General features: G+C 46.2%; 1 protein-coding gene across 1 annotated transcript; it reads left to right on the forward strand.

Annotated features, from left to right (window-relative positions):
• Positions 1–4,540: 4,540 nt before the first annotated feature.
• On the forward strand, positions 4,541–7,579 carry CITED2 (Cbp/p300 interacting transactivator with Glu/Asp rich carboxy-terminal domain 2). Its single transcript, XM_060753470.2, has 2 exons — positions 4,541–4,835; positions 5,497–7,579. Exon 2 carries the CDS (start codon positions 5,504–5,506, stop codon positions 6,221–6,223), a length of 720 nt encoding a protein of 239 aa, XP_060609453.2. The 5' UTR covers positions 4,541–4,835; positions 5,497–5,503; the 3' UTR covers positions 6,224–7,579.
• The last annotated feature ends 4,296 nt before the right edge of the window (positions 7,580–11,875 follow it).

Here is an 11,875-nt window from a genome sequence, read left to right on the forward strand (position 1 = left end):
TAAGGGGGAAACCTTTATCTTTACCTAGTTAACTTTTTAAAGAAGGTTAGTGAAAAGTTTTGAGTTGCCACTCCCAGTTTATAAATTTTAAAATGTTCCTTGACATTCCTTCTTTAGCAGAAAATGTGGTACCAGAATCAACATGGAAAGAACAGGGCTAGGTTTTTATACCACAAAATGGAAGATCAATCCAACAGATTTAGGCAAACTTTTTATCCTAACAGCATGTACTTGTGAAATGAAACAATCAAGTCAAGAAAGATTTGTGTAAGTAAACAAAAACATTTTAACCTTCAGAGATTCACTTGAAGGCTTATTTTAAAAGGCACCCAGGGATGGCTTTTTCTTTTTCCACTTTTCTTATGATTTCCTTTTTCGAGGTCAAATTTATGGATGTTTATTTAATATGCTTGGAAAAACTGTTGAGGCAGGCTTATCTGTTTTTCCTTACTCTCTTTCTTTACAGGTTCAGTAAGGGATTTTAGGGGCAGCTGCTGTTTAACCTGTTGTAGTCAGGCACACAATAATATCAATGAAAATAAAACCCCATTCCTTCCCTTGGTTTATTGTGCTGTTCACTACAGACTTGTTGCTTAAACCTGACACGAAACCACTGTGTTTCTCCAACTCCCCACCATTCCCCCAATGCCAATGATGCTAAACAAAACTGGCATATAGATGGAGAACAAGAAGGAAAAGGGAGCTGGGAGTGATTTAAAAGATTTTACTTCACTGTCAAAGGCAGTGGTTCTCAACATGTGGGCTGCGGCCCAGCAATGGACTGCAAGAACAAAACTCTGGACCACAAACCTCCTTCCTCTTTTATTGGTACTAATGTTAGAGAATGGTCCCTGGTCAAAGTGGTCCCTGGCCAAGTGGTCCCTGTTCAAATGGGCCCTAGTCAAGTGGGCACTGGTCAAAGTGGGCCTTGATCAAATAGGCCCTGGCCATGTGAGCCCTGGTCAAAATGGGCCCTGGTCAAAGTAGGCTCTGGTCAAAGTGGACCCTGGTCAAGTGGGCCCTGGTCAAAGTGGGTCTTGGTCAAAGTGGGCCTTGGTCAAAGTGGGCCCAGGTCATAGTGGGCCTTGGTCAAAATGGGCCCAGGTCATAGTGGGCCTTGGTCATAGTGGGTCTTGGTCAAGTGGGCCCGGAACATGTGGGCCCAGGTCAAAACAGGCCCTGGTCAAAGTAGGCCATGGTCAAGTGGGCCTGATCATAGTGGGCCCTGATCAAAGTGGGCCCTGGTCAAAGTGGGCCCTGGTAAAGTTGGCTCTGGTCAAAGTGGGCTCTGGTCAAAGTGGACCCTGGTCAAGTGGACCCTGGTCAAAGTGGGTCTTGGTCAAAGTGGGCCCTGGTCATAGTGGGCCCTGGTCATGTGGGCCCAGGTCAAAATGGGCCCTGGTCAAAGTGGGTCTTGGTCAATGTGGGTCTTGGTCAAGTGGGCCCTGGTCAAAGTGGGCATTGATCAAGTGGACCCTGATCAAAGGGGCCCTGATCAAAGTGGGTCTTGGTCAAGTGGGCCCTGGTCAAAGTAGGCCTTGATCAAGTGGGCCCTGGTCAAAGTGGGTCTTGGTCAAAGTGGGTCTTGGTCAAGTGGGCCCTGGTCAAAGTGGGCCTTGATCAAGTGGGCCCTGGTCAAGGTGGGTCTTGGTCAAAGTGGGTCTTGGTCAAGTGGGCCCTGGTCAAATTGGGCCTTGGTCAAGTGGGCCCTGGTCAAAGTGGGCCTTGGTAAAGTGGGCCCTGGCCTTTTCTTTTTTTTTTTTTTTTTTTTTGTCATGTGTAGGGTTCAGCGTGTTAGGATTCAGCTTTCCTGCCACTGTGAGTGCATCTACATCAGGCATGGGTCAACTTGGGCCCTCCAGGAGTTTTGGACTTCAACTCCCACCATTCCTAAGAGCCTCAGGCCCCTTCCTTTTCCCCCTCAGTCGCTTAAGCAGGAAAGAGAAAGAAAAGGGACTGAGGCTGTTAGAAATGGTAGGAGTTGAAGTCCAAAATATCTGGAGGGCCCAAGTTGGCCCATGCCTGATCTACCCTAGAATAAATGTAGTGTGACCCAATGCTATGGCTCAATGCCATGGAACTCTTGAGGTTATAGTTCTACAAGGTCTTTCGCCTTCTCTGCCTGAGTGTAAGCTCCTCACCAAACTACACCTCCCAGGATTCCACAGCCATGGGAGTTTTAAAAAGTCGTGCCAGACTGCCTCAATTCCAGAGTGCAGATGCCCTGGGTGTCCTCTTGGCGCGAGAGGAGGGGATGGGCGCGCCTGGCAGCTCCCAGGGAGGCGCCTTTCCGGCTTCCTTGTTGCATTATCAGTTGCATTGACCCTTTCATCGCCGGGGCCAAACCCAAGCGGGGCCTGGAGGCGCTTTGCTGAGCCAGCCATTGCCGCCCTGCCTTTCCTCGCCCTCTCTTGGCAAGCCTCGGGGTCGGACCGTGGGCTTGCAGAAGGCCCTGGCCTCCCCCTCGCTGCGGAAAGGGAAAGGCGGGCTGCTCTGCTGCTGCCAGGGCTGCCTTTGCCTTTGCCTTTGCCCTCCCCAGGCCCAGCAAGGGCAAATGTCCACACGGCACGCACACGCACGCACTGGGAGGGGAGGGGAGGGGGGCTGTTTATTAAACGGGGGGGAAGGGAGAGCGAGGATCTTTGGAGCGAGGCTGGCGGAGTTTGTTTGCCTAGCAAAGAGACGCCTCTTTTCGAGTGCCAAAGCTTACCCGGAGAGGTGAGCGCAAACTCTCCACGCCACCCGGAAAGCGTGGCTTGGATCTCTGAGCGGCGCGCAACAAGGACTGGATCTACTCTGCCCTAGAATGCTGTGGCATCGGCATTACGCTGCCTGTATATCATGCAGGTCCAAATGGCATAGGTTAAGGCTCTCTTGTGTGTGTACAAACACCTCCGGGGATTGGAAAACATGGGTGCTTGCTTGGTGCGCCTTGGCGCTCTCCCTCCAAGGGTCCCCATTGCCATTGTGCAGGAGGAGGAGGAGGAGGGGGGGGCAGCAAAACACACCCCAGCATCATGCTCTCAGGCTGCTTTACAGCAAGCCTCTCTCGCTCTTTCCTCCGAGGGGGAAGAACTGGGCGACCATCTGGTGTGTTAGCTTGTGTGTCTTTCATACCCAAAGAGAAATGGTGGCAATCCCTACATAAGGAGGGGCGGAGGGGCTAGAAAGCGTACCCCAAAACTCTTCCAAACTTTGGTGAATTACTGGGTTGCTGTGAGTTTTCCATGTTCCAGAAGCATTCTTTCCTGACGTTCCGCCCACATCTATGGCAGGCATCCCTAGAATTTATGAGGTCTGTGGGAACTTAGCAAGTGAGATGTATTGTCGAAGGCTTCCATGGTCGCAATCGCAGGGTTATTGTGCGTTTTCCATGTTCCAGAAGCATTCTCTCCTGACGTTTCTCCCCCAAAACTCTTCCAAACCTTGGTGAATTACTGGGTTGCTGGAGTTTTCTATGTTCCAGAAGCACTCTCTCCTGACGTTTCTCCCTCATCTATGGCAGGCATCTCCAGAGGTTGTGAGGTCTGTGGGAACTAAGCAAGTGAGATGTATTGTCGAAGGCTTTCATAGCCGGAATCACTGGGTTCTGTGAGTTTTCCAGGCTGTATGGCCATGTTCCAGGAGCATTCTCTCCTAACGTTTCGCCTGCATCTATGGCAAGCATCCTCAGAGGTTGTGAGGACACTGTCGAAGGCTTTCATGGCCGGAATCACTGGGTTCTGTGAGTTTTCCAGGCTGTATGGCCATGTTCCAGAAGCATTCTCTCCTGTCGTTTCGCCTGCATCTATGGCAGGCATCCTCAGAGGTTGTGAGGTCCTCACAAGCTCTGAGGGTGCCTAATATAGATGCAGGCGAAACGTCAAGAGAGAATGCTTCTGGAACATGGCCATACAGCCCGGAAAACTCACAGCAACCTAAGCAAGTGAGGGTTATATATCCGTGGAATAATGTCCAGGGTGGGAGAGAGAAGTCTTGTCTGCTTGAGGCAAGTGTGAATGTTGCAATTGGCCACCTTGATTAGCATGTAATAGCCTTGAAGCTTCAATGCTTAGCTGATTGCTGCCGCCCTGGAGGAATCCTTTGTTGGGAGATGTTAGCTGGCCCTGACTGTTTCCTGTCTGGAATTCCCTTGTGTTTGGGGGGGTGGGGTTAGTGTTGCTCTTTATTGACTGTCCTGATTTTAGAGTTCTTTAATACTGGCAGCCAGATTGTGTCCATTTCGATGGCCAATTCCCTCCAAAGCTTGGCGAGCCGGTCAGGGGTTTCTCCTCCCCCCCCCCCCCCCCTTAGACCTCCTCTCCCATGTTGTCAAGGTGGCTGTGGGTGCTGGGACCTTGGGTGGAAGGAGACCCACTTCCTGGCTGCCCTCTGTGCCCAAACCCGCTGGCGTCGGCGCCCTCTCCCCGCCGCTTTCTGGCTCGGTGGCCTTCCCGTTCCGCGGGGGCTGCTCGTCCTCGCGGCTCGCTCCGGGTTTTCCTTCTGCTTCGCCTCTTCGGGCTTTCGCTCCTCCCTTTGGAAAGCCTATATTAGCCTCGGCCAAAGCAGGGGAAGGAACACAGCGCATTGTTGGCGAGGAGTGGAAAGCTACGGCTGGCAGCATCGGGCTGCGCGGTGGGAGCAGCAGCAGCAGCAGCAGCAGTTGGAATTGCAATCTTGTGTATTATTGCTGATTTTTTTTCTTTTTGCGCCGTCCTAGCCTGTGCAAAGAAGAGGCGAAGGGGAAGAGTTTCCTCTATGCTGGGAGAGCTTTGCTGAGTGGGCTTTTTTCTCCCTCCCTTTCCCCTTCCCCTGCGGGATCGGTTCGGAGGAAAAGAAGAAAGAGAGGGCGCGAGGTGAGTGCGTTTGCCTGGCGAGGGAGGAGGAAGGGGAAGAGGAAGGGAAAGGTGCCCTTTTCCCGGCCGCGTTGCCGGAGAGGCCCCTTGGAGGGAGGGAGGGAGGGCGGGCGAGGGGGAAGGAGAAGGGCTGGGGGTCAGCGGAGGGTTTGCAGCCAGACCCCCTTCTAATCCACTTAGGCTCCTCTCCCGAGCAATCCTTGCTAATTCCCAAAGTTGTTGACAAGGGGAAGGAAAGCGAGAAGGTCGGCCAGGCTGGTGGTGGCATCTGGACTTCTTATGCAAGGTTGTGTGATGACATCCTTCAGAGAATGTCTTTTGAATGGATCCGCCTCGCCAACGCCAAGGGGAGGGTTGGGAGGAAAAGGGGGTGTGTAGGGTGGACGTGGGCCGGGTTGCAGGGTGGTTTGGGCTCCGAGGGGTGTGTGCTGGCGCTTTCCTTCCCCTTTGCCTTGCACAGCCTGAAGAAAGAAAGCTCCAGCCTGCTTTATCCATGTCCAAAACATCACGCAGAGGGGAAGGGTGGGTGGATGTGGGTGGCGTGCTTGCAGGGCTGCCTTAGACCGCCTTCTTCGGAGACTCTGGGGCTCTTTGGCCGCTGGTGGCAAAACTGTTTATCTCTTTCTCTCCTCTCTCTCTCTGTAAACATTAACTTTGAAAGGCTGGCAATGGCAGACCACATGATGGCCATGAATCACGGGCGCTTCCCCGACGGGACCAATGGGATGCATCACCACCCGGCGCATCGAATGGGCATGGGCCAGTTCCCGACCCACCACCATCAGCAGCAGCAGCAGCATGCCTTCAGTGCCTTGATGAGCGACCACATACACTACGGTGGCGGGAATATGAGTGCAAACACTGGGATCCGGCAGCACACCATGGGGCCCGGGAATGTCAATGGTGGGCACCCGCCGGGCACCATGCCCCCCACGGCGAGGTTTAGCAATACTCAGTTCATGGCTCCGACGGTGGCTCCCCAAGCTGGGCCCTTGACGGCCAGTATGCAGTTGCAAAAGCTGAATAATCAGTACTTCAGCCACCACCCCTACCCTCACAACCACTACATGCCGGACATGCACCCTGCCAGCCATCAGCTCAACGGAGCTAACCAGCATTTTAGGGACTGCAACCCGAAGCACAGCAACACCAGCGGCAGCACCAGCAGCGGCGCTGTGCCCTCCTCCGTGGCCCACGTCCCTGCAGCAATGCTGCCGCCCAATGTCATAGACACTGACTTCATAGACGAGGAAGTCCTTATGTCCTTAGTGGTGGAAATGGGCTTGGATCGTATCAAGGAGCTGCCGGAGCTCTGGTTGGGACAGAATGAGTTTGATTTCATGACAGACTTTGTTTGCAAACAGCAATCCAGCCGAGTGAGCTGCTGACTTCTCGCGCGAAAGGAAGCGGAACCGAACACACAAAGAAGGACTTTTTTAATCTGTATGAATGAAAACATTCCCTCTCTCGAACACAGTATTTCAAAGGCTGTTAGGAGCTTGACCACCTGGGAAGCAGAGTAAATGACAAAACGTATAATTTCCCCCCTTTTTTAATTTGCTGTCACATTTTTTTTAAACTTTGACACCCATGTCTTCCTTCCCTTCCCTAGGAATACTTTAAACTGATTGAGCCTCTAGAATTTCCTTTTTTTTTTCTCCTCCTTCCCCTTTCTGTGATCCGTTTTCTTCATCACTGGGAACTTACCAACAGTTTCAATTATTAGATAATATATTGGCAACATGCTTAAATCTTGTGGATTTTCTGTAGGCTATCATTTCAGAGGATTAGAACTACAGTCAAATTCCGAGTTTTAAAAAAAGGACAAAAATGCTTCATTAGTTGGTTGCATGAACTTCAGGGTAGATTCCTGCACAAATACTGCCCTCTTGCTTTGTTTTGAACTATGCATTGCCGTGATGCTAATTTATTTTTGAGTCTGCTAACCTGAAAGCTTAACAAATGTGGGCCAAACCCTTTCCTGATTAGGAAAAATAATAGTTACTTAAACTCTGCTGTTCTTGGAAATCCCCCCCCCCCCTCCACCCCATCTGTACAGACAATATAGTGTGATTCAAATGGTCTCTTGATTGTTGGGAAAATACTTCACTGGTTCTTATTTTCTTTTGATTCTGGTCCTTTCTTCCTCATTATTTTTCTTCTGGTATTGTGCTTACATACATTTTTAGCATTCGGGGGAGAAATTACTGTGTTGAAAGCTTTTTAGAAATTTGACAGTATTTTTGTACAATTTTTTTAGGAGATAATTGTTAATTTATTTTTATTTTTATTTGTCAAGATCAATACAAAGTTAAGAAATCTTTATTTCCCCACCCACTAGATCTCAACTACCTGGATTTTTTTCCTGGTCTCTCCCCCCACCCACCCACCCACCCACTCGTCCCACCTTCCACACACATCTTTAAATCCATATAACCCATTTGACTTGTTGAACTGTTGGGTTGTGTGAAACTTTCTGAAGGAAAATCTACTTGGCACCATTGTTTGCTCTATGTCACAATCAGTGCAGAAGGTAAAAAAGGATTTAAGCCTAATTATGACACCCAGTCTCATAAGTAACATTGTAACATGCCTGTGTGATTTTATCAAAAAGTGGAGAAATGCCAAGAGGCAACGACTTTGTGATTTGCCAACAACTTACTTGCTTTTAAATGTAGTTGTCCAGAATTATGATGCATAAAGTATTTATTCTATTTATCTATTAAACTTTAATTTTATAAATACTCTCATTTATCTTATCTATGGAAGAGTTGGTTCGTTCTGTACATGTATTTCTTGTTAGACGGGTTGTGTAAACACAAAAACACTGCAGAATTTATTGTTGAAGGCTTTCATGGCCAGAATCACTGGGTTGTTGTAGGTTTTTACGGGCTGTATGGTCATGGTCTAGAGATATTCTCTCCTGACGTTTCGCCTGCATCTATGGCAAGCATCCTCAGAGGTAGTGAGACCTCACTACCTCTGAGGATGCTTGCCATAGATGCAGGCGAAATGTCAGGAAAGAATGCCTCTAGACCATGGCCATACAGCCCGAAAAAACCTACAACAACCCACTGCAGAATTTGTATCCCCGTTTGTTTCTTGTATACATCATAAAAAGGAGCTTAGCAATTGAAGAGACACAAATATAGATGGGGAATTGTACAGAATTGAAATCCACAGGACAGATGGGAGCAGAGAGTTGGGAAGCTGAACTCTGGTGTTGGTGGAAAACATTTTGTTTGGCAAAGTTGAACCAGTTTTATAGTTTAGGATGTGAGTGCTGATTCTGAAAATGGATAACATTCATCTTTTTGGCATGGGAAAGTGGGAAAATATTTATATTATAGCAGGAGCTTGGTTTATTTGATCTTGCTATCATTGGAGTGAAGTAGTGTTACTCAAATACTAACACGAGTAAAGATCAGATACCTGAATCTGATCAAATGACATCTCTCTCCCCATCTATATTCGTGTCTCTTTAATTTTGTGGTAGATAATTAGAAGTAGCCCTTTTTTTGACACCGCCTCCTCCTGGGAAAACATAATAGAAATACAAGACTTGTTCATGTTTTATTGGGAGATTATATCAAAATGGAAAAGGTTTGCTGGTTGAGACATTTAAAGTAACTTTCTCAAATCAGTTTATATCAAATTGGAAAAGGTGAGCTGATTGAGACATTTAAAGTAACTTTCTCAAATCAATACTGTAGCAACTTCAAAATGCTCTACTCTCCTGGCTTCTATTTCTCCCATTTTCATGTTGTGGTTGGGCTAATCTATGATATCTAGGACCATTTATTCTAATCAGAGATGCCATAGCGTTGGGATAAATTACTACAGGGAGGAGTGGATGAAGTAATAAACATCTCCCTTGGAGAAGAAAACTCAGATCTTCAGGCTGCATAACATTAGAAGTAGTTCAAATAATTACTAAGTGTACATCCACAAAGCAAAAGGAATGTGGAGCTGGCAAGGGCATGGATATTGGTATAAGCAATCATCAATATTTGAGCTGTACATGCTCAGTTCTGCACACTAATTGCATATGCTTTTAACAGCCTAACTTACCTTTCCATGTAATATTCTTGTAGAATATCATATAGTATGCACAGGAATACAAGTATGGCTTTGTTAAAATCTTGGGCCCATTTATTTTAAGACTGATTCAGTAGTGTTCATCTTTGCTAGTCAGAGGTCAAGTTTTGACCAGGATAGTTAGAAATGTTTGTCCTATGAAGCTCTGTGTGCCCAAAGATGGCTGACAGACTATAGTTCTGTAAATAACTATTAGATATTTGGTGCAGCGGGTTAAACCACTGATCTGCTGAACTTGCTGACTGAAGGGTTGGCAGTTCAAATCTGGGGAGAGGGGTGAGCTCCTGCTGTTAGCCACAGCTTCTGCCAATCTAGCAGTTTGAAAATGTGTAAATGTGAGTAGAGCAAGAGGTACCGCTTCTGCTCCATGCAGTCATGCTGGACACATGACCTTGGAGGTGTCTACAGACAATGCCAGCTCTTCAGCTTAGAAATGGAGATGAGCACCACCCCTCAGAGTTGGACACAATTAGACTTAATGTCAAGGGAAACCTCTACTATGTAATCAACTTTTTTTGTTCTTTTTCTCTTTAAATTCACATTTCCTATATTAGAAACTAAATATTCTGCACTAGGCTTTATGTTATAGATCTCTGCTTCACAGTGAACCGAACAACATTGTTTTGGGGTCTTGCAACAGGCATTAACGCTTAGCAATAAGTCCTTTCATTGCATATTAGGTATTTTGGTGCCAAGCAAAAACCACATCTCGTTTACCTGCACCAAAGCTGCCTAACAAGCAGAAGTTGGTAGCTACTCTGGTATCAAGCACCCACAAATGCTGTAGTCAAATAGAATAAAAATACCCACTTAATTTTGAAGGTTTATTAAACCTTCAAATGTAGGGCAGTTTCACACATTATGGAGCAAGAAACCTTGGTTTTGGGATAAGCAGCTGGCTTTTGATCTTCAAACATGCAGTCAATAACAAGATTTTGTCTCTTTCACATTTTTAAAGTACTTCTGCAGTGCAATCATATAGATATTTACTTGGAAATAAATCCCAATCAACTCGATGGACCACTTACCTCTTTGTGAGTGTGTTTAGGATGGCAACCTTAAAAGATCTTACTGTATTTAGTAGCTCTTAAGTTCTAGAGAAGATTAAACTATATTGAGGATTAGATTCCTCCAGTATCTGTTCTGTGGCTGGCTTCTGTAAGATCATAACATGCTTTATAACTTCATTGTACTTTTTTTTATAAAAAGCAACGGTTAACAACAATATATACATTTTAAACTGATGATTTTAACTGAAGTTGGGAGAGGTGTCATCAAAGCTTAGATTCTGATCTTCTGGTGCTGAAAAATCAGTTCCAAGCTGCCTATATTAACTCCCAAGTGTTTTCTCTCTCTCCAAAATGCTCAAACACATATTTACATTTAGCCATAGTCTTTAATGTTAATGTGGGCAGTGACCTACTTTACTAGCTGTTGCCAGATTATTTTGCAAACTAGGCTGGGGTTGTGGTGGTGTCGCCGCGTTCCTGTCTAAGTTGCTTATAGCACAGGAAACTTGACCTCTGTACTTTGGCGCTTTTTCAAAAAGTTCTAATATGGTACATGAGCTCTACTGTTCTTTAAGCCCTGGCCATAAATAGACACAGCGCTTTATTTGCAATGGAGATCAACGATAAGCCACTGTGCACAGAAGCAGCACAAAAGACACTTGCCAGGGGGAAAAGAAGAGGTGCTGATTAATAAAGCAACGTCACTCTCTGGCGGCTGGAGGAAAGAATGACTGGTGATGGTCCCTTTTGCTGGCGCATTGCTCTGATGGCTTTGGCAAAGAGCAGTGAGCTTCTCACAGCTGTTTATGAGGTGCTCAGGGGAGGCACACTCAGCACAAGTTGACATCTATTGTGCAGTTTATAGTCTGAATGACTTTTACAACTGCAAAACCCTGCGTTTGCACATAAATTGATGTCAACACTAAAGGCCAGATCCTTTAGAGCAAAATATTAATCCCCTAATCTGTTACGGGTGGTCAGTTTTGAAATGTAAACACTCTTCATTTTTTAATATATTAGGTGTTGGTGCCACCTTGTGGAATGGAGATCAAAAGGGAATGGCTTTCAAATTTCCCTCCCCCACCCTCTATGCACAATTGCCTTTGCTCATTGAAAGGAGCCCTGGGAGACCATTGATACAAGCCAAAGGTGTAATGGAGTAATTCTGCAGTGAAGCCAAATTAAGTCCTGTGGGGAAAAAATATAAACAATCCCAATATGGTGATGATGTTTTGTGTGCCTTCAGGTTGATTCCTGACTAATATAAAGCCTATTCTATGATTTTCTGGGCCAGATTTATCCAGAAGATATTTCTAATTGCCTTCATCTAAGGTTAAGAAAGTGTGATTTGTCCAAGGCCAGCTACTGGATGCCCATTGCTTAGTGGTGTCCCAGGCTCAAACCACTCCACCAGACTGGTTTTCTTACTTAACATATTATTATTTGAAATCATATTTTTAAGTACATGGCAGATGTGATATCTATTCAAGAATGAACACTGAATTAGAATAATAAGTGGTGTATAGCAGGGGTCCTCAAACTAAGGCCCGGGGGCCAGATACGGCCCTTCAAGGTCATTTACCCAGCCCTGACTCAGGGTCAACCTAAGTCTGAAATGACTTGAAAACACAAAACAACAACAACAACAAGCCTATCTCATCAGTCAAAAGCAGGCCCACACTTCCCATTGAAATACTACTAAGTTTATATTTGTTAAAATTGTTCTTCATTTTAATTATTGTGTTGTTTTAAAGTGTGGGTGTTTTGTTTTTGTTTTTTGCACTACAAATAAGATATGTGCATTGTGCATAGGAATTCATTCATGTTTTTTTCGAATTATAATCCGGCCCTCCAACAGTTTGAGGGACTGTGACCTGGCCCTCTGTTTAAAAAGTTTGAGGACCCCTGGTGTATAGAATCCCAGCATTAAAA

This window comes from Anolis sagrei, chromosome 1 (genome assembly GCF_037176765.1).
Source record: "Anolis sagrei isolate rAnoSag1 chromosome 1, rAnoSag1.mat, whole genome shotgun sequence".
In the NCBI taxonomy this organism is placed as follows: domain Eukaryota; kingdom Metazoa; phylum Chordata; class Lepidosauria; order Squamata; family Dactyloidae; genus Anolis; species Anolis sagrei.